The 26,182-nt window shown below is 36.8% G+C and overlaps 1 protein-coding gene and 1 long non-coding RNA gene across 3 annotated transcripts in view; one reads left to right on the forward strand and one right to left on the reverse strand.

Annotated features, from left to right (window-relative positions):
- Positions 1 to 26,182, forward strand: part of CPED1 (cadherin like and PC-esterase domain containing 1) — a 269,131-nt gene that overhangs the window by 73,483 nt on the left and 169,466 nt on the right. For both annotated transcript variants that reach the window (XM_049641732.1, XM_049641733.1), the window contains exons 5-6: positions 22,486 to 22,618; positions 23,947 to 24,115. In XM_049641732.1, the coding sequence (XP_049497689.1) occupies positions 22,486 to 22,618; positions 23,947 to 24,115 (302 nt within the window). The remainder of the gene's footprint in view (positions 1 to 22,485; positions 22,619 to 23,946; positions 24,116 to 26,182) is intronic.
- Positions 9,167 to 13,165, reverse strand: LOC125930091 (uncharacterized). The gene is made up of 2 exons (XR_007460059.1): positions 12,984 to 13,165; positions 9,167 to 10,242 (listed from the first exon to the last, which is right to left on the reverse strand). It is a non-coding gene; the product is annotated as an uncharacterized LOC125930091 (long non-coding RNA).

The raw sequence follows: 26,182 nt of genomic DNA on the forward strand, positions 1-26,182 counted from the left end.
AATTGTCAGCTCAACCACCACCACAGCTGGCTGGTGGCCCCTGAAGCAGCCTGTCCTAATTTCTTTCTAAAATACTTACGAAAACACACACACCCACACACCCACACACACACCCACACACACATTTAAAAACTGTTCCTAGCATGTGCGTTGCAGATATAGGAGGACTTTCCATGCATTGTAAGGCTGATGGAAGTAAATTGTCATTCTTAATTTTGTATTGATAGAGAAGATCCTCTTCGTCCTTGGTTATGATGTATTTCAAAAGAAAAGTGAGCAGAATGTGTTGATGGTTTGGATGGGTTTGTAAAAGAATATCTGCTGCGGTTTTAGCCAGCCATCAGTTGGGCTAAACACATTAGGTACCAGGAATGGAGCTTAATCTGTCATTCAGCTTTAGGTACCAGAAAATTCAAGTGGGAAGTCAAGGGCACATTCCTTCCAAATTAAGCACATTGTTTTTAAAATGAAAAAAAAAGTATAAAGAGGAAAATAAATATCTTGAATTCACTAACCCAGAAATAATCACTGGGAACATTTTTGTGTGTTTTGTTACTCGAGAGTACCTTCCAAGTGAAGTCTACCCAATTTTTTGAGGTAAATTTATACTTTCTTTCCTCTGTGTTCCTGTTGTACCATGTGAAAACCTCCATTATAGTCACCTCACATTGTATCTTAATTGCATCTGTATGTGTTTGTCTTCCCACAAGGACTGAGTGTCCCTGAGGGCAGGACCTTATTTCTCACTTCTCAAGTTCAGTACATGGTCGTAGTTCCTGGTATGTAACAGCCACTCTAGTGTTTTTAAATTAGAGACCGGAGAGGATGTTAATGGAGGGTATCAGTGTTGTGAAAAGAGAGCCCTACCCATCATCAGGGGGTCTTGGCAAAGCTTAGACAGATTTATCCCTTTACCCATTACGAGCTCAATGTTAAGTTGGTACTTTGGGGCAAAGGACAGGGGCAGGCAAATTTGAAAATACTGTCGCAGTCCTCCAAGATAGAATTATCCATTTTAAGTAATAAGGCATTTGCACTTATGAAAGAACTAGAGAACTGTTATACTATTACACATGTGCAAGGCAGAAAGATACCAATAAATTACATAAGGCAGCTTCATCTTCTAGGGGATCACCACTGCAGCCAAAAGACTCACATCTCATTGCTTTCTAAAAGGACAAGCTTAACACTTTATCACACTGTTGACTGATCATTCATGCAGGATACATGTGGACGTGTTCTTCCCTTGGGTAGGCTCCTGTTTGCATACCATTGCTACCCAAAAGTCTTTAAGTACTTGTTCGCCACTTGTTTAGAGTAGAAGCTAAGTGCTGACTTCCAGAATGATGGAGAAGGAAGATAATAGTAAGAGCTCTCCCTTTCCTATGCAGTAAGGTTTTAGTACTTCTTATAGATCAGCTCTCTGGACAGTTTTCTTCATCTTAATGGTTCTATATTCAGAGTAGAGGAAGTACAATACTTCTTGCTGACTATTGTGCTTCAGCACTTATTCTCCATGGATCCTATGAAAGTAAGGGTGTCTGAGATATGGCCAGAACATCTAAATCAGAAAGAAAGAGCATTGATCTAGATTGCAGTGAATGTTAGGTGGATTATTTTTCTTTTTAAACCTCTAAACCTTAAAAAAAAATCTCAGAAACCTTATTTAACAAAGAAATGGAGCTGCTCTGATCGATAATGGGTAGGATCCTACTCTCTTCATCCTTCCCTTTGTTTTTTTCATCCTCTTGGTGGCCCCTAGAGGCAACTTCCTAACACCTACTCGACCCCGGCAAGCTCACCAGAGTTCAGTCTGGGAATCATGGCTTGAGACAAGGAGCTTTAGAATAGAGAGAGTTAATAGCAGCCAGTGGGGGTGGAAAATACTGCCATGATTCTATTTGCCAAGTATGAAAGTTAGGAATAGTCTCTTTCCTTCCTGTATCCTGTTCAGGTTTTTGGTCACCTATGAGAAGGAAGTTAATGAAAACAGAAACAAAATTTTTAGAGTGATCAAACATGAATTTTTAAAATTACTTTCACCTTTCCCTTTTATTATGCCTTGATAACACTAGTAAGATACATTCATTATGAGAAGATTAGAAAATACAGATAAACAAAAAGAAAGAAAAATGTATATGCAGTGTCATTACATAATATTTCATACCTTCCCTATGAATGTACAAATTTTACATAGTAGAGTAACATACACTTTGAATGTGAATAAGCTATGGCATACTTATCAGTGGAAAACTATGAAGGCATTAAAAATGATGGAAATCGACACTATTTGGCAGAGAAAAATGCTCATACCATATCATACCATATTGTTGACTTAAAAATAAGGGTAATCCCTGTATATGCTGTACATATATTTTATATTATTATATGCTTTGCCTATGTATATAATATCTACTTATAAAATGTTATTAACAATATTTTGTTTTCAAAACATATTCTTACTATAAACATACATGTATTAGTTCATTCATTCGTCAACAATGCCTCCATAAGGGAGATACTACTATTCCTTTTTTGCTCAAGTGGAGAGAAATCAGGGATGTTTCCCGAGACCACACATTTAACAGGTGGTAGCTGCACACCGACACTATGAGTCTGGAGGATGAAGTTTCTCAGCCACTGCACCTGGCCAAGCTCCTCGCATGGTATTCAAGGCTCCCACTGGATGGCAGCCGCCATTCCTCCCTGGTCGCCCACTATTCCCTCCATCCAAATCTGCTCAAGCCAGGCTCCTCTTTCCTCTGTCCCTTCAATGGCACACTTAACTGTCCTCTCCTCTCCCGGCCTTTACTCTAATGACCTCATTTGAACTTAATCATCTCTTTTAAAGACCTTTCCTTCAAATACAGTCACACTCTGAAGTGCTGGGGGTTAGGACTTCGACAGATGAACTTCTAGGGGACACAGTTCCAATCATAACAGCCAGAGATGGGTGGAGGAGGGAAATATGATTGGCTGTTCCACCAGATCCATATGGAGAGAGGAGAGCAGATCCCCAGGGGAAGAAAGGGATATTGGACAGATGAAAACAACTTGACTGGTTACGATAAAGCCCATGGAATTCTTTAGGCAGAACAGCCTCACACCCCCACCGCAAATCGTTTTAAAGTGAGAGACTATCTTTCTTCTCTTCAGCACCAAGAGTCCAATACTGTCCATTGGGGACTCGAGTGCCCTTCTGCTGACCCCTATGTGGATTGTCTTAGTTCTCACTTCCTGCCTTGAAGCCCAGTTCTCACATGCCTCTGCTCTCCAGAGCCAGCTAATTTAATAAATTAATTAGTCCTGCTGTGCTTTCCTGTCTCAACTGTACTGTACTTGCCCCACCCCCACCCAGGACATACTTCAACCCAAATGAATAATTCTGTTGGTGAGAATTTTAGACACCATTGCAGAACCTCATGGAAACTGCTGAATCATGCAAATGTGACAAGCAATCTCTGACACTGTCTGACCTAACCATAAAATTCACCGCTCTGCCTGTAAGACATAAATCTCTAAATTAGCTAATCACAGCCAAAATCAAGTGGAGATTTTTGGGAAATGATAGCATAGTCTTGCTCCATTTCCTTGAAAAATGGGGGGAAAATATCTGCTGTTTAGTATGTAGTTTGTTAGTCGGAAACTACATAATTCTTCCTTCCAGTTGGTATTTCTTAAAAAGAAACAAGCTTGTCAATGGGCCTAAGATATATATACTATGTAGTGCTTCATGCTTGGCCACTGGCAAGATGGAAGGCAAAGGCAGTGGTGGCCAGTAGCACTGGGATATGTGGATGAGTGTGCATTTTAGGAGATCCACTTTGTCATCTTCTCTCAGGGAGAAGCTGGCCCGAGATCACTGACCCAAAAGTGTCTCTTGCTTCTGTGTCACTCATGGCTTTACACTTTGCACGTTTGGCATGAGGCCAGTTTGAAAGGGACAGCATGTTCATTTTTCAGTAAACATTTGGCAGCTCGTTGACATCTCTGAAGTTGTGCTAAAGACCAGCTAGCTGAGGGAGCTGACTAATCCCTTTGTACTTTGGTAGGAAAAGTCTGGTAAATCTTTACTGGTTTGTGACCTTGCACTTCATGCCACCATGTAGGTATACCCATCTGTTTCACTTGGAGTTTGTTATCTTCGGCCACATACTGTGATATAACAGAGGCAACATTGTGTAACACACTTACAATATGATTCTGATTATTAAATGTGATTTTCAATGGGACTGTAAAGGAAGAAGTGGTAAGAGTGACCTTCACTCTTTTGTTGCCTAAATCTCTGTGGCAGGCTGCTATTTACTTATTTTGACGATAAAATAGGTGAGTGAGAATAACACTTAAATAATACCAAAGCAACTTGTTACAACTGTGAAGAACTTCAAACAATAAAACTGGATTTCTTTGCATTACATAATAAAGACTCAGTAAACTATATTTATACTTCATGGATTTGGTTATTCTGTTATCCCAGCCTGCATTTATTCATCAGTTGTTTTATATCTTGCTAAGTGTAGACACATTCCATGACTCAGTATGTAGCCTGCCAAAATAAACTATACTATGTTTGTTGGCATTTTCCTCAACAAATGCATCACCCAAGCAGTGACAATGGTATTTTCCCCACCTCAGTTCTTCTGGAGCCATTGTATTTGTAACAGATATATTAGCAGTGAATCTGAAGTTTTGATAAGATGCCTGAAAACATAACGTGCTTCAAAATAGACATAAAAGTTCTTACAGAAGTGGCCAAACTTATTTTTATGCCATCGGGGGGCTACACTGTTTGGGGATTACAAGAGCTGATTGAGAAGGTTGCAAAACAAAATCAGGTTCAAGGATTTAGCTGGTGACGTGTTGCAAATTCATCCTGACAGTTACATACTTGATTTGTAAGTGAACTCAATAGGCAAAGGAGAACTATACTATAATTTTGATTCATTTGTCTATACATTTTTAAATCTGTCATTTATGTATTTAGATAAATGAATATAAATATAAATATGTAAACATATAAATGTAATTTTTATATTAATTAAATCAATCAATCAATCAGTCTATCCATCTATCAAGAGTGTGTGTGTGTGTGTGTGTGTGTGTGTGTGTGTGTTTAGTGTTGGAAGATACAATGTGTGGAACTTCAAAATAACCTCTCTCCCAGTCTCCTAATGGCAGTAGACCTAGATGTTAAACAACAAAATTTCAAGTGTTATGAAAGAAAAATATTGTTAATAAGTTTTTTGTGCTCATATCTTTTTTCATTCACTTTCATGGAAGTCTAGGACCATGAACTGACTTTTGATTTGCAAGATTATCATCAATATTATAAGATAAAAGCCCACTAAAGTGATCCATGAACTGTAATGCACACAGCTTCATGAAGGGTATGTTGTTTAACATGTTATTCATGGGAAGGTGATTCTTGTTATGACTAGTCTCTTGAATTTTTCTTTGAAAGCATAATAATTAACAATACAATTTATTGGTACCAATACATTTTAACAGGCATTTAATGTCTTCCAATCTGACACATCCTGTTGAAAAATATATTGATAAAGACCCAAAATGAGAGTTGCAGCAAGCTATACACAAAGTGAAATACATTTAGTTTCCTAAATAGAATGTTAGAATCCTTCATTTGTAGTTGAACTTGTGATTAGAAAGGATACATATCTTGGCAGAACCATAATTAAGTGAATGAATGGGGTAGTAGTTTTGGAGGATGTTTTACTCTTTGATGATGGGTTGGGTGTGCTTCTGTCTGGGAAAGAAGCATCGACTCTATTATATAGTAAACCCATACAAATCCTCTGGTTCATTACACTAATAACTTTTGAGACCATTTTCTTTAAACTTCTATTAGCACCATCTAATGGTAAAATAATGGAACTTCTTTCTTCTCAGTCATTTTAATTAATGACAACATAGAGTCATAGCGGCACTACAATTCCAGTGTTGATAGCCATTTCATGAGAAAATGTGTAGCATGTCAAAGGGTCAGCTTAACCCAAAAAGGACAAAAGTAGGTAATTCATCCACATTCACCAAGAGGGCCTTTTGAGGGTCCGTTTTGCCTCACCCATTTCTAAGCATCTGCAAGAAAGCATGAACTGATAAGAATTTTAACCTTCTACCTAGTGAAGACAGAATTCAGGAATCCTAAGGTCCAGGTTCGAGAAGACCTGAATTTTAGTTCCACTCAACTGCTCCTACAGTTATGTGACTCTGGGAGAAGTACTTAGTCCGTTTGTGCCTCTTATCTAGGCTTGTAAAATGGGAACAATTATACTGACCATTCTTTCTGATAGAGTTGTCATGGAAATGCTTTCCAAAAGAATATGTGTTGTAAATCTGTAAAAGTAATATGTGAGGCATTATTTCTATATTACTCAGGATGTCCATGAATTGACTCAGAAAGAAAAATTAAATGAGGCTTCCAATTTTCCACATTGACATAACTGTCACATAACAGAAATGTTCTCTTTGGAGGCATTCTGATACGGAAGGAAGTAGGCAAGTATTACCCAGAGTAAGAGGTTGAATACAGATAGCCATCAGAAAGAATAAGTACTAGTTTTGGGTTTGTTTTATAGACAGTTATAGTGGGGCTTCTTGATTAATGCCACAGAATTATTTTATAGATAAATTACCCCAAGACAAGAACAGGAGGTAACATTAAGTTTTTACTACATGTCAGACACTGTCAAGGACTTTACATATTCTTATAACTCTCTATGACCGTCTATGGGACAGATACTGTTATGACTTCCTTAGATAAAGAAATGGAAGCTCCAAGAACCTCTGGGAAATATAGCTAGAAAATCCAATTCTCAAGTACTGTCCTATACCTGTTATAATAACCCTGAGCCTCTATACTTTATTTTAAGCTTGTCTTATAATGTAAGAAAATAAGAAAGGAGCTATTTAAGAAAGCCTAATACCTGGGCCTAATGTGAAATTGAACTTATTTACCCATTTTATTATGATGATTGTAATTATTTCATCAACTAAAATAATACTTAAAAAAATTTTTTTAATGTTCATATATATATATATATATATTGAGAAAGAGAGACAGAGCATGAACAGAGGAGGAGCAGAGAGAGAGAGGAACAGAGGAGGAGCAGAGAGAGAGACATAGAATCCAAAGCAAGCTCCAGGCTCTGAGCTGTCAGCATACAGCCTGACGTGGGGCTCGAACCTACAAACCGTGAGATCATGACCTGAGCTGAAGTTGGCCGTTTAACTGACTGAGCTACCCAGGTGCCCCTAAAATAACCCTTTTTAAAAATAAAATGAAATAACCCTTTAAATCTCTTATTTATCATAATATTTACATATAAGCAGATGTGAAGTGAATTTGCTCAGGAAAAAACATTGTTTTTTGTTTTGTTTTGGTCTTTTAATAGGGAACTCAATAGCAGATGGAAATTGCCAGCTCTGGGTAGTGAGAAGCTTGAGTCCTCAGCACTTACGGTCATTCTCTCTCTCGAGAGTCCTCTTGATTTTTCCTCTGTTACCTTTTTTCTGATGTGCCCATTCTAGGCTCAGCTCCCCAAACTATCTACAGCCTTTCTAGGCAGAGTAGAAAATTACCGCAACAAACCTCAAACTGCAGCCACATGCCTGGGGTTAGGAGTGATGCAGGTGTGGGTATAGCCGCTGGACTCCGGTCTGGAATTTTAGTAACCACCCTGGGCCACGTAGGAGGGCCAAGAATTAGTTGTCCTGGCTTTTTGAAGCTGCCTTTCTGATCTTCCTGGGACGGTTTTTAGAATTCCCTGATTGTGCAGCCAAAGTGGTTAATAAAACCCACATTCATGATGTAGATTAAAAAATGTGAGTAGAACCAAATTATGTTTTGTGGGAAATATATGCTTTCTGTGGAATTAATGGTTCTTGACCATGGTTTTCAGAACAAGTAATTGCTTTGACCTGATTGCACGTCTGCTGTTGGATAGTGGCTAGGCAGAGGCTGAGCCAGACTGCATAGGTGGGAATCCCATCTTAGCCACTTAATAGTCCGCTGTCCTTGGGCAAGTTTCTTACCTTGTCTGCACTTCAGTTTTCTGTCTGCAACATAGGGACAATAATGACTGTGTCTCCTAGGACTGGTAAGAGGATAGCATGAGTCAATACATTTAAAATACCTAGAACAATGCCTTGCACAGAATGTGCAACCCACAAATGTTAAGTATAATGACTGTTGCTTCAATAAGTATTTTCATAAATATTAGTGGATGATTACTAACTGGTAGTTTGGTGAGATGCATGTTTGTCAGGATTCACCAATGTGGGAATAAAACTAGGATCTTAAAATAGTCACAAAAATATTTCTTTGCTTCCACTTATACTCACTGTCCTCAGGCCCCTTCATCTCAAAATCCTTTTGCCAATCACTTTTGGGTCATCTTCTGTTCCTGTCAGACCCTGCATTCTTTTTTTATAGCAGATATATTTTCTGACCTCTGGTTAATCTATAGCTTACCTGTACATACAATTTCAACAAGCTAGTAAAATGCCCTAAGTTTAAAATAAAGGTTAAATAAAAGGAAAGTACTTTATAATATAACAATATATAATATAGTATGTAAATTTCAGGCATAATGACACCATAAGGTGTAACAAAATTGCCAAATGCTTGGCACTTAGAGTTTGAATCACCATGAATGTGACAGATACAAATTCAGATTGGTGCGGCTGTATCTTAAGGAGACTAAGATTCCCTGGGTCATGTCACTATTGATGATGTGCCTTTCCAAAATGGTGATCAGCTTGAGAAAGTCACAAACAAGACAAACAATAGTTTTCTCTTGTTTGCCCATGGAATTATGCCCCTGCAAAATTCAGTGTATATTAAAACTGGGTAAAATTCTTACTTATAGTTTTTATATAAAATGGAGTCAAGCTCTAGGTTCAAATAATCACCAACGGGCTTTTTACCTACATCAACGTCCAGGTAGATATTCAAAAGTGATGAGGGATGAGAGGGAATTTGTTGTTGTACACAGAGTGATATTCGACATGGTAACAACTGTTGTGATATGTGCACTGGCCAATGAGGATGGATGCCTAATTGTTGAAACAGATGCTGGACTTTGCACCTTACCAGTACCTTCCAAATAAATATCCTCTTTATCCTACACAAAACACAAATCCAGTGTTCATTAAATTGTTAAGTTTAATCCAATCACTTAAATTTTCTTAAATTTTACCTATTAAATTTCAGTAGCATTCTTCATCATTGCCATGCCCTCAAATACCCTCTTTGTCTTCGAGGGTGTATCTTATTTGCTCATGAAAGCAATCTCTCATTCCTTGGTAGCATGTCCACCGTTTACTCCACGTCCGCCCTGGTGTCCTGTGCTCCTCTGCTGCTGATATACACCCCTGGTCATGCCCACCAAAGGCGCTCTGTCACTGGCGCCCCACATGGCAGAGGCTGCTGCTGCTGTGCCTGTCATTGTCTGTGCTAAGGTGCTAAGCCCGGTGTCAGGCACACAGGTGCATGCTGTGCCTGCTTCTCCTATGGCCGCTGCTGAAACTGTCGATGCCATGTCCCATTAGAATACTCACTATTTTGCCAATGGCCTGGAAGTCCCTTGGTATTCTCAGAAGCCCGAATGAGTCAAAACCAAATTGACTTAGGAGTAAAAAATCAGGAGTTAAAATCCTTCTTTATAGTTTTTTGATTGCATATAATAAAAAAATTGTTTTAGTATTGTTTTTGCTCTGACCAAAACGTGGAATGGAAGACAGGCTATGGAATATAGGAGCAGTGTACTAGAAGCTGCCCTCCTCTTACATGTCCCGTTATCCTGGGACGTATCTTGCCAGCCACGTCTTTTCTTTTTAGGATAGGTTCCTTATTATTAGGCTTCACCCACAGTTCTTCCAGTCAAGGCCAGACGTGGTGAACTCCTAGTTGAACATGGATTAGTTTCACACTAAAATTCTATCACACTGGTAAATAATAATCAGATAACAGTCTTGCGTCTCCCATTGACCATAGGGTTTAAAAGAGCAACAACACAGAGAAGTGTCTTTCTTTTCCCATTTTTGGGGGCTGTGATGGTAGCATTTAGCATTGTTGAGTTCTTAGAATGTCACAACTGGACCGGAAATATCTCTCTTGAACAGAGTATGGAAAAAGGGTTGTATTTATTCCTCAAGTATAAAGCCATTACTATTTGTGTCCTTGTGTTCCAAATATTGTAGAAGCAAAAGTTTACTTTGAATCTAAATACAGAATTGAGAAGAAAAGAAGAAAGATTGCATGGTTAAGTCAAACTGGTCTTTGGCCTAATTTATCTTTTTCAGTTCAGTATTTTGTAATGTTGCTGTTTCTAGATCCCTTCTCTCTCAGCCCTGGGTAGTAGGGCAGTCAACAACCAATTTTAGAAGAACTAGTGTCACTTAAGGGAAAGAACTTTAAACTATATTCATAGCAGGCTATAAAAAGCAGAGATACCACCCACAAAGTGATATTTAAAAATTTCCAGCTACGTGATTTATTGGTAAATTTACACATGTGTTGTGCTACAAACAAAATGAACGATGTACCAGGTGTACCCTGAGTTTTTAAATTAAGACTAATTTTACCTAAAGGACACATTTTAATAGAATATTTTGCTGTGTATAAGCTATGGAAACAACATTTGAAGCTGTCTGTGGGTGAAAAGTCCTTAATTATATAGAATATAGCTCACAGGGAAAAGCAAAACTGAAAAGCAACCAAAAAACCTAGAGTCTCATGTCAATTTTGAAAATTTCTAGTCAGAAACATGTGCCCTAATGTCAACTCAGGCTCTGAGGAGTAATGGATACTGTGATTATTTTAAGTGACTTGGTAAATAAAAGCCAGATTGGGGGGATTGAAGAAAACACTAAGCAAAATTCTCTCAGAAATCAGGGTAGTGGCAAGTTGAAGACTGGGTGAGTAGTTCTGAAGCATTTTGCTGAAAACCTGAATTGCAAATCATTTAATGGATAATGGTAGCCATGAACTTTTGTCATTTTTCATTCTAGGTGCATGAAATTGAATGAACAACTCTTGAGTTCAATGTTTCTCCTAATAGAAATTTCATGACTTTTTCTCTAAATCTGATTTTGTTTGGCTGCCAGTGGCATCCCTTCCCTCACATCACAGTAGAGTGCCCCAGGAGTCCTCTTGGGCAAAGGGACCTGACCTTGGGCCAAGGGACCCAACCTTGGCTACAGAGGTTGGAATCATGAATGGCAGCACCTAGGCAAAAATGGCCCCTTTGAGAGAATGCTGAGTATTACGTTGAATTAAGCAAACAAAAAAAACCAAAACACCCCTTCCAACAACAATAGGTTTGACTCCAAAAGCCTTGAAGAGTGGTTTAGAGTTTTTTAATAGATTTTTGTTTTTTTTGAAATGCGGAGGGGTCAGGACAAAATGACTGCAAGGGAGGAATTAGCCTTACTCAACAAAAAATGAAATTTGTGCCCAAATCTGCATTCATAACTCTCATCTCTCTCTGGGCAACCCCCTCTAGCTCAACAAAGCATCACCTGTACAACCTCTCTTCTAATTGATTTCTATGTCTGCTCTTCTCTCTCTAACTTATTTATATAAATTAAAAAATTTAAATATATTTCTTCCCATTACTCCAAACACTGTAACAAAGACATGGTTCCCACATAAGCATACATCATTCTTTCATAGATGGGAAAGAAGGAGAGGAATACCTGTACTTTGATAATTTTTCACTGTTACCCAATATTTTTCCCTTTTGACTTAAAACTAGCTTCAATTTTTTCCACCACTTAACAATCAAAACTTTTTTTATTTTTAAAGATCTAATTTTTAAGTAATCTCTATACCCAACATGGGATTCAAACCCACAACCCTGAGATCAAGAGTCACATGCTCCCGGGGCACCTGAGTGGCTCAGTCGGTTAAGGGGCCAGCTTCGGCTCAGGTCATGATCTTGTGGTTCATGAGTTTGAGCCCCATGTTGGGCTCCGTGCTGACAGCTCAGGGCCCGGATCCTGCTTTGGATCCTGTGTCTTCCTCTCTCTCTGTTCCTCCCCCGCTCACACTCTGTTTCATTGTCTCTCTCTCAAAACTAAATAAAGAATTTAAAAAAATTAAAAAAAAAAAGAGTTACATGCTCCACCAACCAAGCTGGCCAGGCACCCCAACAATCCAAGCTTTTTAATTCAGCTTCCATTGAGCCAAAGTATAGCAGAGTTGGTTTGGTTAACTCATGACTTTGAGCCTTGACTGATGCCAGAGCTCACAGGATTTTTAAGGTGATGACTACACATCTTTAATTTATTAAAAATGACTGGGACATTATTGGGTGCCACAGAGTCATTTTCCCAAAAGCATTCAGTGTATTTGGTAAGTAAAAAAAAAAAAAAAACAAGATATAAATGACTTGCTATCCACCATCCACCTATTTTAAGGCATCTAAGTGGCACTTTAGAACTGGATGTTCAGTCTGGATTGCTATTCAGGGACATGCAGACAAGTGGGGTTAATTGAGATAAAATGCTGATGTCAAAACTAAAGCCTGAGTTAGAGTGTATTAAATCTCTGAAAAATAATTATCTAAAAATTTCTAAAAATATATATATATATACATAAAATTTATATCCATATACTCACATATATATACACACACATGCACGTATATACTAAAAGCATCTTGGCAATAAAAAAGATAAGATATGTATAAAGAAAATATGAAGAATATCCTTATAGAAAATAGTCATTTGAATTTAATGTCCTGACCAAAATTCTTCACAGAGAGGAGACAGCTTAACTTCAGGGTTTAAAATCTAGAGAAGAGTAGGAAAAGAAAAACTCAAAATTTTTATCACCTAATTAACATTTTTAAAGACCAACAGTTATTTAGCACTTCAGATATGAAGACCCCTCCCCTTTTGGCTCAATTAGTTGGTTAATTTTTTAGTCATTTACAAGGTATAAAATAGGTCAAATGTACCTGGCTAATGATCGGTTTACCTGGCTAAGGTTGCAAACTGAGACACCATCTCACAAATCCTTGTCAGGTTCCACTTGACCTCTGACTCTTGCCCTTTGTGTCCTCATCTATATTAGGAGTGGACTCTTGTACTATGATGCCGCTCAGCCAAGCCTGATCTCCAAAGACTCCAACTATATGGCTGGTCAGTTGTGGGAGGGGAAAGAACTTAGAATAAAACGGTTCCATAGAAATATGTTTGCTGTCTCCTAACCAAAAATCTTTTCTGACATATTTCCATGTTCTTGACCTATTTCTGGCATTTGGATCTCTGGCCCTCATTAGATTTCATTTGGCAACTGGCTCTAGTCTCCACATGTTCTATATTTTTGTCTCAATCTTGGAGTTAGATATTATGACAATACTGATATTCTAAATATGTACTTGGCTCACATATAATACACTCACTTATAAATAGTGTAGAAGTAGAGAAGAAAATTGACAGTAATACTGTGCATGTTTTATTATACCAAAAACATAGGGTAAAAATTGAAGATTGAGTTGGTCTGTGAAGTTACCATTAAAGGAGAAATAGGTTAATGCATCGTTTTGTTTAAAATGGGGGCAATCACCCCCATTGTTTGTGTCTTGTATTTAAATTAGGATTGACTTTAATATACTTAAGAAGAATTTGGAAATCACAAATTTTTAGTAAGTCATTAATTATTCTGATGTAATATATATCAATAATATTTCATGGCTTACTCCAGAAAATGTTACTGAGAAAAAAAGTTTAATATTAATAAAGTGATTAACTTATTTTCACAATGGGTGGGTTTAGACAGCTACTCTATTATCATATTTGTTGCACTCTATGTATTAATATTTGTTGGAGACTGTGTTTCAAATTATTATTAATGATGCTCATTAATTTATACTGAATTATTCATCTTTGGTCTTGCTGAACTAGTCAAGCATTTTTTTTCCCTTTCTTTTTCCCTGGAAAATTCATGCAGAAAAATATCAAAGCAAAATTAAGCTGCCATAAAGTAATAAAACAATCTTTCATGCTGTTTGGTCATTGCAGTGAAATCACAGGGGCAAGAAAATTGAAGTACTCGTCTTGACATAGTTTTTATTACCAAGGAAAGTGAACAGAATTCAAGGTTCTTGTGTTGTCATGGTCAAAACATAGAGCAGTTCATGGGGAAAATTGTTTTTGGAGAATTGCATGACTTCGACACTTCCACTGAAAAAGAACAGAAAGAACATTTATGGCTTGCATTTACTGAGTGCTCAATAAGCATTTGATCGATTGATTGGCTGATTAATTGACTGATTAGTTGGTGGACACTTTATGCAATGACTACTTCTTTAAAACACATTGTTGTGTCATTGATCTGGTAATTTTTGTGGGTCAAATTGTGTCTCCATTTCCATCAGGACATGGAGTACATATTATTTCTTACAACATAAAATAGAAGTTATTCTTCTCCCCCAAAAAGTACTATATTGAAATAGTAAGATATTTGTATTTGTGGTCTGAGCCACCCTGAGATGGTAACATAGGAAAGATATTCTGAAACCAGAGAAATTAAACTTTTGGTGTCAAATCCACATAGGTAGTAATATAATAATGTCAAATCTTGAGAAATAAATTTTGAGTTGCTTAGCTTAAGGTTAGCATTATGTATTAATAATTCCACTCTCATAAAATGAAAGTAAAAATGCATTAAGGAATTGATGTATTTGGAGCACATAGATCCTCAAATTATACCATTCAAACTCAAGTGCAGGTCTGAAATAGTGTCATAGATTTGTCTATGTGTCATAGATTTGTCTATGTGTCATAGATTTGTTGACCAAGAGCTAGTTCTATTGACTAAGAGTTAGTTGTGGTGGTTGTTGGTGAAAAAGTTATCTTCCTGAACAAGATAGAGAAGAATAGACTTCACTATTGCAAAACTGGGTCAGTCCTAGGCTTACTCCATTCACAGAAACCTAGCCTTAATATAGAACTCCTTTAAATAAGTGAAACAACAGGAAATTAACTGCTTTGCTGGGATGATATTGCAATGCTAAACTTGAGGAAAGTCACTAAAACCAGTGTGTCTTCACAGGCTACTTCAAGTAAAGATGCTGTGTTTTGTTTTCGTCTATGCATCTGTGCATATCTCATATTTCCTGCTTTGTTCTGAAGCGACTAATGTCAAACGTCACATGTTTCATAATCATGTAAAAGAGGATTTATTAGTCTTTGATATCAGTGATGAGCCCTTAGTGCTGAGTAAATTCAAAAGAAATAACACTTTAGTTACACTTTGAAGTTTCCAATTATAAACAGGTTTCCTAGGTTATAGGAAAGGATTATATTAAACTACTACTAGAAGTAGTTCTATGACATTTTTTTAGGATTTAATATATTCCAGGTGCTGTGCAAAGCACTTTAAAGAACATTTTATATTTAATTCTGTCAGTATCCGTATGAGGTACGTTCTTCTTCTTGTCACTACTGTTACAATTCTCATTTTCCAGATAAAGATATTGAACTCAGAAAAGTTAAGGAATTTGTTCATGGTCATACTTATGAATAGGAATCCATTAATAAACAAGAATCAGGATTTTTAAAATAAATTTCTTTGGAATATTATTTGTAAAATATTTTTGAAAAAAGTTACTGGGCAGCAACTATATTGCAACATCCTAGACAAAGCAGAACATGCATTTTTATGGGTTTCATCCATGTCTTCCCAGGCCCAGGTTCAGTTTCCTTGGGGAAACAGATACAACCTTGGTCCCCAAATCCCTCTCTTATCTGGTGTCCCTGTAAGGGGCAGCCTTCCTCTTAGAAGTCTGCTTATGACATTCTCTTCCATGGTTTTCTATGCTTGCTGTGGTTTCCAGGGGGCTTTGCTGATATTAGACCTCTTGGCCTTTGATAGTTCCTCTCATGGTGTCCATCTCTGGTTCTTCACTGGAGCCTCCTCAGTATTGTTGCAATGTCTCTGATAGGGTCGTAACACATCATGCTACTCTAACAGATACCACATTGAGGTGGACAGAGAAAACCAATTCTTGTCCATGTTATGCTAATATCCTAGGTCATGAACAAAAAGTTACACCATACAACCCTAGTAAAACTGCTCAGCGGCTAGATGGCTCATTCTTTACATTTCAGCCCCTTTTCCTAGGGCCAGTGCACATATCTCTAGCTATTTGGTGAGAAGACATTAGCATTCACTTATTAAGCAGAGATATATTGAGCTCCTACGTTAAGTGCCAGCCTGTGTGTTTGGCACTAGATATGCTATGGAAAGAGAAAACCCGAATTCCTGACTTCATAGAGCTCACTGTCCAGTAAACTGAGAATTCCGTCTGAAGTACTTAATACTTAAAAGAATCCCTCCTCTCTAACTGCCAATGAGTCATCAAGTTGGTGAACTTGAAGCTATCTGTGGTGTGTTTCCTTTCCAGTTTGTACAGGGCTCAAGAAATGAAAGGGTGGTTGATATTCCCCAGATACTTTCTCAGAAGGTAGGAGCTCAAAGGAGATTCAGAAACAGTCTCTCCTATGTTGTCTGTTGGGGCTCACACAAATAAAAATGCACCTGGCTGACCTTGTGGAGCACTCAGGATTCCTGGAATATACCTGAATTCACAGAGGGGCCATATTCCAGCCCTGGCCCTTGGACTTTTGCTACTTATCTATTCCATTAGGTCATATATAGCATATATTAAAAATTATAACATAACTTTTGACCTAGGATCACAGAAATTTAGAATTGTAAAAGACCTTAGAAATCACTTAGTTGTTCATTCAGTAAATATTTGTTTAGTACCCACTGTGCTTACTGCTGTCTTTTTCATCATCATGCAAAAGAGGAAACAGATTCAGAGATGAGGATATTTGTTCTCTTTTAGGAACTGGCAGATGGGCTACGCTCCTGTTGTTTTCAGAGCACGTACCAAATAGTCATTGAATTATTTCAAGATAGCCCCTTGTATTAGTCAGGGTTTTCCAGGGAAACAGATAATAAGATCTCTAATATCTATCTATCTATCTATCTATCTATCTATCTATCATCTCTCTATCTATCATTTATGTGTTTATTGGGAGAGTAGGAGATAAAGAAATTTATTGTAAGGTATTGGCTCACATGATTCTGGAAGTTGAGAAATCCCATGATCTGCCATCTGCAAGATGGAGACCCAGGAAGACTGATGATATAGACAGCCAATGGTTAGAATCCAGTCTGAGTCTGAAGGCCTGAGAACCAAGTGTTCTAAGGGCAGGAGAAGATTAATGTCGCAGCTCAATCAATCAGGCAGAGAGCAAATTCAACCTTCCTCTGCCTTTTTGTTCTGTTCAGGCCCTCAATAGATTGGTTACTGCCCAACCACCTCTGGGAGAGCTATCTGCTTTTACTCATTCCACCAATTCAAATGCCGATCTCTTCTGAACACACCCTCACAGACACACCCATAATGTTTAAGAAGCTCTCTGGGTATCCCTAACCAATTGACACATAAAACTAACCAATGCACTCTTTTGTCATTCCTGCCCATAGACATTCTAGCCACAGGAACCTTCTTTCACAGGTGGTAGGTTTATGTACTCTCTTGCTTTCTTCCAATAAGCATCACATTGTGGTAAAAGACACATTATGAATTGCTGATATTTGATCAATGTTTAGCCATGTTTTTACTAACAAAAGGTAATTTCATATGATTCATCTTAAGACATGCCCTGCTGCCATGTACAAATGCTTTCAAGATCAAAGCTAATATTATTTCTCTCTTACTCTTCCCACATGTGCGTGCACACACACACAAACACACATATCATATAATTGTTTCTCCAGGACATGTGGTTAGTAAGGAGAAAATGAGGGCCAAAATTTGTATTTTCCAAATACAGGGTTTGTGCTGGATATTCTCCATTTGGCCTTCTACTCTAGACCCTTCCCCAGGAAACTGTCCACTGCAGACTAATCAACAGGGCTCCCTTGTCCCCTGGCTTCTGCAGGAGATCAGAGTTCAGGAGGAGAGAGCTTTGGGATATTTATCCCCAACCTGCTTTCCTGCCAGACCCTGGCTTGGAAGTACTTGTGTCCTTCTACCTGTGACCAAAGCGCATGCTCAGTGTCCTCTCCCACACTTATGCTCTTTGTTTGGTTCTGTAATCCCTGCCCTCCTGAGCTAGGGGAGGTAAGCGCCAGGAGCTTCACTACCTATTGTTTTCTCTTAACCCTCCTCTCATTTGTTTAACAGTCCTTTCTGTAATAGTTTCTCCATTAATAGTCTCTTCACTTACCCCTTTGACTCTGCCATCCATTCATTTTCTCCCAGGGCGCAGATCCAGAGTTACTTCCTGGCTATGAAGTTAGTTTTGCGTATATTAATTTATATTTGTTATGTATATAAGTTTTGAGGGTATATTTGCATAGCTTATACCTGCAGGCTAGGCTAAGGACTAAGACTTGTAAATATCTTTGGGTAAGGAGAACAATTAATATACCCACAAATGGTATTTATGTATACTTCTAATCTCAAAACTACTTGTCAATTATTAATTAAGACCTTTTATCTTCATTGGAAGTTTTAAAATAAGAAAATACTGGCTAAGTTTAGCTTCCTAATATGAAATGCAAGACAATACTCAAACATTTATGAAATATAATTACATTTTCCAACTATTACTTTTCTATTAATTATTAGCTCTGGGCAAAACATTAAATCAAATACAGTATAAATTTGGCTGCTAATCTTTGCTAGTTTTACAGTGTTTAGTCTTTGCCTATGATATATATAATTATATGCCATAAGCAAGGGAAAAAATTAAAATATTTTTAATACATTGGGATATCATTTTGTTCTTCAAGTATACACATTGGCTTAGTCCTCCTACCTTCCAAACTAGCTCATTGCTAGAACAAACATTTACTGAGCACTTGTTATGCATCAGCATTGTGTTTAGTGATGTGGGACAATCAGGAGATTTATGGGGAATCATATTCTAGATTCTAGAAGATTCCTTGACATTGTCACATGCCCATGAAGCATTGGTTGGTAAGAATCAAAATGAAAACCCAGGTCTTGTGGTTCTGGTTTAATCTTTCTTTTCTTAAAACTGCACCACACTCGTCGGGTATTCAGTACTTGGCTATATCAGTAACCAGATATTAGAAGGCAGAGAAAAGCAGCCTTCAAAAAAAGTTCATTTTTCCTCTGGGTAAGAGGTAAAGTTATAAGCTTCAGAGCTCCTTAAAATAAGATAAGAGTAGTCAATAAATAAAAATGTATGATATTTCGTATCTGTATCTGCTTATTCATTTAGTCCTCATAGGGTGGGATAGGAAAGCACTAAAGACACATGCTAGACCCTCCATCTTTAATTATTTTCTGGAAATAATAAACATGTGTTAATGAATTACAAGGTCATATGAAAGACTACATCACAGAGACTCATCTCCCAATTTTCCCCCAAAACAGAAGCTAGTTTTGGCATCGTTTATGGAGGATTTCTAGGTTTCTGCGTGTGTTGGGGGGGGTCAAGGGAGAAGGAGGGAATGGAATATTAAAACAAGTGGATTGGACCAGTTTGTTGAGAGAGCCCTTGATAGATAGGCCAAATGAAAGATGGAAGGAAGAGTGACTACAGACAATTCTTTGACTCTGTTAAATAAGAACCTAGGATATTTAAGATTTCCACAATTACTTATATAGCTCCATAAAATGTAGTTGCAGCTTTTATAGTATTTTTACTTTTTAGCTATAATCAAGGGAAATGGAAATGATTTTTGATGTCAGAGAACATCTACTTAGAGTTGTTTTTTTGGTTTTTTTTTGCAGGGAAGGGGGTTAGAATCATTAAGAGTAACCTCCAAACCTGGAATAAGATAATGGAAAGTTATATATATTTCACAAAGGGTAAAAATTACTTTAATCGATATTAAATTCCACTGTTCAACCACAGTTTCAGGGGCTGATGTGGAAATCTGACATATTCTTGACAATTCCTGTATTGGATTCCTTTAGCTCCATGCTATAGGCTCTTCCACTTGAACTAAGCCAAAAGTGGGTGACATAAAATTGTTTATTTTTTGACATATTTGCTGACTACTACTTCCTGAAAATCAGTGAGCTGCTATCTTGGTAAAACACTTAATAGGGGTAGCTTCTTCAAAGTCAGCTCTGCCTGGGCTTCAAATCAATGCTGTGCTTCCTGGCAGTAAGGATAAAAAGGAAATCGGAGTAAATTACACTGTTCTCATATTATACAAAAGAAGGCCACAAATTAGCTCTTCTGGAGAGACAAAACTTATCCTAGTAATAAACTCTAAAAAGGTCTATTCAGTAAAAAAAAAAAAAAAAAAAAAAAAGAAAGAAAGAAAACACATTTTCTTGCTGCAAATGTAAAGGATTATAGAAACAGTTCAACTCTTTTTTAAGTTGTGATTCCCAAGAAAAGAAATTACCTTAATGACTCTTCATTTGCCACCTCCAGAAACAAGCAATTTGAGTATTTCTTTTATTATGATGTATTAGAACTTCATTAATAAGGAAACCTTCCAAGTAGGCTATCATTTTTTGAGAAAGATCACACTGTGCTAAATAATGAGATATGGGAATACATTGAACAGCTTGACTTCTGCTGACTTTTACTTAAGAGTGTGAAGTGTTTTAAATTAGACTATGTTAGTATTGATGAAACGTGCACAAGGGGGAAAAATAATTTAAAGGCTTTGTTCCATTTTGAGAGCTAGATAAATTGTATAATTTAAAAATAAATCACTGTGACCTGGCAGTAAGGAAACAACAACTCTCAAATGCTGTTGGAGAGAATGGGAATGTGGACAACGAAGGCAATTCAGTAATAGCTATCAAATTTACAATGCGTTTATTCGTTGATCTGACTATTACGCATACAGATTAGAATTTGCCCCTAGATAAACTTGTAAAAGTATACCTAAATAGATGGATAAGAGCATTCATTGCAGTATTTTTGAAATAACAGAAGACAAACATTACAAAACTAATCTGAATACACAACAATAAGAACGATTAAATTAAATGTGCATTCATTTAACAGCACACCCCAAGCCATTAAGAAGTCTAATGTAATTCTATATATATGCTGATATGGAAAGGATTCTGGGATGGATTGGTAGGTTAATATGCTAGATATAGACCTAGATTATACAGTAATCCCCCCTTATCTCTAGGGAATATATCCCAGGACCCCCTGTGCAGAAACCACAGACATTACCAAATCCTATCCGTACTATGTTTTTTCTTATACATGCACACCTAAGATAAAGTTTATCTTATGAATTAGGCACAGTAAGAGATTAACAACGATAACTAATAAAAAAATAGAACAGTTATAACTGGACTGTAATAAAAGTTATGTGAATGTGGTCTCTCCCAAAATATTGTATTGCATTTATCCTTTTTGTGATGATGTGAGATGATAAAATACCAATATGATGATATGAAGTGAGGTGAATGACATAGGCACCGTGACATAACATTAGGCTATTGCTGACCTTCTTTCTGATGGTACGTTGGAAGGAGGATCATTTGCTTCTTGGCTGGGGTTGACCACAGGTAACTAAAACTGAGGAAAGTGAAGCTACAGATGAGGGGAACTACTATAATGTCTCCTTTGGATCATTTAAAAAGCAGAAACATCTACAAGTATAAGTAATGTAGATATACTGATATTTATATCAATTTACATATTGAAGAGCCATATGCATCTTACCCATTGGGTGCTTCTTTGGACTTCAAAGGTGAATATGTAATGCATTGGCTTTGGCAGAGAGAGGCTCTGGTTAGGGGTGGATTGCTGGGTGCTTCTGAGTTTTTTGTTTGTTTTGTTTTTCCAATCTGGATAGCTTTCTATACAGTTTGCTTTTTCTAACCATGTACATCCAATACATTTATTTTTTTTAAATACCAGTGAGTATTTTGAAGTAAGTCATTATTGTTGGTCTTCAGTTTTATATACTTCAAAAAACTATTAAATAATATTTTATAAAATAATAAAGCACTATTGTTGACTTTACCAATATCATGAAGCATGACAGACTCTAGCACATGACGGACTGCACTGCCAGGAAATCTACTCAAGTCAGCCATGTAATATTCTCCTCACAAACAGAGGCTGCCCCTGCAGCCATCTTCCCCATATTAAGAGTGCATCTCTAACATGTGGGGAGAATAGATCTGCTCAGTGAGGTCAGTTGGAGACATCATATCTACCTCCCTTCTGAGCAAGAAAATTTGAAATCAGTTATTACAATTGTTTTCCTGTTTTGTTGTAAGACAATAAACTACAAAACAAAGGCTTTTCTAAACATCCATGATTTAATGAATCTAACTTTGATTAAGAATGGAGAAAAAATTGGTTGCATATTTCCCATGGACCCTGTATTTGAACACAGCAAACACTATTTTGGAAGCAATTCCAAAAAGAAATGATAAAATGACTGTTTTGTGCTCTTTTGAATTTTTTCAGAATTGCGACTTGTGGTGAGCCCCTCTGTGTGTCTGGATCAGAGCATACAGTTAAAGCAGAGTACTCTGAGTGACCTTTTAAAAACAGTGAAGCCACATATGTGGAAACCATGGGACTGGCAACGTGAACAGCTGTAAGCTAATCATTTTGAATTGTTCTATCCAGCATGCATTTTTGGAGACAGCTAACAAGAGAAAACTCCTGAAGATATCTAGGGGGTATTACATGTTTGAATGATTAGGTTCTATTACATAAAATTTCAGCTATCTCTTCTTAATAAAGAACACCATCATTGATTTTCTCCTAGACTAATTCAAACCTCTCCTGCCAAAAAATAAACATTTGGGTAAATAGGACTCTTATCTAGGAAGTTACATTAATGGAAATTGAATTTGAAACCTTGACAATGTGAAACTATAAAATTTTAACTTCCATTTTGTACTCAAATGACATTGCCCTGGTCTATGAGTACGGCTGAATGATTTTTTTTTCTAGTTAATATATTTTTTTATGGCCCTTATGATCTAAGAAAGCAACTGCAGGGTACCAAGTTATTTAAGTTTCCTCCAGGAAAATTATTTTTCAATGTAGATAGATTATAGTGAAAAATTAAGAGATTTTCATTATCTTATCCAAGAGACAGAATAGTTTACCTCATCTAATTTTATAATTATTAGGTAGTATTTCCACAGTTAACAGTATTTATTGAAGGATCATATGCACCTCTGTTTACCTAAGACTTCAAAGGTTGAAATAGCATAGTCTGTTCATTGATTAAACTTAGATATGAGACATAGAAACATCATGCAAAAAGCAAATAGTTAAACATTTTGGCATCTTTTATGAGGAAAGTATATTTGTTTCATCACAAAGTATTAGTGTTAATTTTCCTTTGTAGACTGAAGTGTTTACTTCATGCTCTGTGCTTTAAATTAATCCAGAATTATCTGTGGTGATGGTTATTGGGTAGAATCAAACTAGTGGGGAATGTATGTTGGCATATTTTGGTGACCTGTCTACTACTGAGAAATATAATACTATCTCTTGTCAAGGAGAAGGTAGAGCAAAGGCAATCGAGGGCAGGACTGGAAAATGTCAGGTTTCACTGTTCCCTAAACTATAATTTGTATCACTTTTGTAGTGATGGTACATACATGACCAATGTACATCTTTGAAATCTTTAAACCTCATTTTAGGTATTTTCCTACCTTTCTTTCAAAAAAAATTATTTTAATTAAATCTACCAGAGTGCAGAACTCTTATCAGTTTGATCTCCTCTCTCTCTCTGTACCTGTATATGTACCTGTAGTGATGCTAATGAGCAGTAGGATTGCTGAAGGAAACCCACACATGGAAGGCTGAGGTCCAACAAAGGATAGATGAGTGTACAAAGTTTCGAGGTAATTTACAAATTACATACCCTAAGTTATGGAGCATTAGCTATGCTGTTTTATTTTTTAGGAATCAAACAACAGTCCTTGCTCCACATGAAACAATCTTTAGAGCTGAAGAACTGTCTGTGATTCTTAAAGCATATGTGTTGGTGACATCTTTAAGCCCTTTGCGTGCATTCATTCATTCAACCGGCGCGGTTTGGAATCCACCAAAGAAAAAACGCTTCACTGTCAAGGTAAAATTCCATCGAAGCTGTTATTTCATTCAAAGTATATTAAAGATAAGTAAAGTGAGTTGAACTGCCTTTCTCTGACCTTTATGATTATCAAATCCCATTGAACAAAGATTGCATCATTTTATTGCTGCAAGTGGAGATTTTCATTTAATAGGTGCAGGCTCAGAAATGAACTGGAAGCAGCTTAATTCACTAGGGATCACAAAAGTTACATCTTGTTTTCTCAATTCATCTTTTTAGTTCAATTCTTTGACCCATTACAAAGCTAATTCTCAGCTGTATTCTGTTTTCTTGACTTTCCACTTATTTAAGAAAAATATACTCACTGCAACAAATGAAAATATTACTTTTCCCTTATGTTTTTTTCTTCATTCTTAGGAAGCAAAATACCTATTTTGTCACAGTAGTCAATATGGAATATTTCCTAAGTGAAAAACAAAGCTCTCAAGTGTGCCTAAGATAGTAAGTCATGATATAAAGCATGATGAGAAAGTTTTCTGGGAAGCACTTAATAATAACTCCCCAAAAATTTAGTTATAAAAGGTAACTCAGGTTGCCTCAGTTGAAAATGAGGTCTAGCGACAACATATTGGGTAAATTTTAAGAAGTTTCCAACTTTACAGAAATAATCATTCAGAGGACAGTTAAGAGGAAATAGGAAGAAATTGAAAGAACACTCAAGTGCTTTGGTTTGTATGTTCTTTCAATTTCTTCCTGTTTTGTCTTACCTGTCCTCTGAACAATTATTTCTGTAAAATCAAAAATTCCTTCAAAGAACAAATACTACATGATCCTACTTATATAACAATGTAACTTTGCAAACACGGGGCACCTGGGTGGCTCAGTCGTCTAAGCATCCAACTCTTTATTTCAGCTCAGGTCATAATCTCACGGTTTGTGAGACTGAGCCTCGCGTCCAGCTCTGTGCTAACAGAGTGGAGCCTGCTTGGGATTCTCTCCCCGCCCCCCCGCCCCACCCCCCATCCTTCCTCTGCTTGTGCTCTTTCTTTCTCTCTCTCAAAAATACATAAACATTATAAAAAATAGAAATAAAATTGTCAAACTCACAAAAGCAGAGAGAAAATAGAATGATAGTTACCAGGGGTGGGGGGAAAAGGGGAGATGAGAAAATGTTGGTCAACTGGTACAAAGTTTCAGTTATGCAAGATCAGTATGACCTAGAGTTCTACGTATAGCATAATGCCTGCAGTTAATAAGATTTGCTAAGAGAGTAGATCTTATGTTAAGTGTCCTTATCGCTAAATAACACATAATATATAGGTACGTACACACATACATACATACACAGGGTGGGAGGTAAAATTTGGATGGGATAGATATGTTATGGCTTGAGTGTGAGGATGGATTCATGGGTGTAGTTATCTCCAAACTCATCAGATTGAATATGTTAAATAGGTACAGCTTTTTGTATCTCAATCATAATAAAATGTTGTTGTTTTTAAAAAGAATGTGCAATGCCTTTCATAGCTTCAAGAGATTCAGAAGTAACTGAACCTGATTTTTTTCAGAATTTATCTTATATAAACTACTTTGTAAATTCTGGAAAATCTTCCAATGGTGAAAAATGTTTTAAATGGCTCATTTAAATATTGTCAATTAAAAAAAAGGATCAGCATGATAAAAGGTGCAAATGCTATATTCCTTAGTAAAATAGATGGCTGACATTTTAGGGAAATAGTGTTGATGACTTAAGTCATAAGATACTTGAACAATTATCGTAACTATATCAACATAGGTGTTTTTTAGTTAATTATGAAAAAGTAACATCAAATTTGGTTTGTCTTTCACGTTATCTCCTACCAGTCTTCACAGTGGCTATTTATTTTTACCTAAGTACCTTTAATTATTTTCAGATTTCTGTTTATATTAGGTTGAATTATATGAAATTGCTGGTATGTGGCCATTCTTGACTTACAAAAAGTTGCAGTTTCATATGATGCAACCTAATTTTTGGAACTCAGGTACTGAGAGATAAAAGAATCATATCACTAAATTCATGTCACCTTCACGCATTCAACAAATGTTTACGGAGCCCAGTCCAAAATC

Source organism: Panthera uncia, chromosome A2 (assembly GCF_023721935.1).
Source record: "Panthera uncia isolate 11264 chromosome A2, Puncia_PCG_1.0, whole genome shotgun sequence".
Classification (NCBI taxonomy): domain Eukaryota; kingdom Metazoa; phylum Chordata; class Mammalia; order Carnivora; family Felidae; genus Panthera; species Panthera uncia.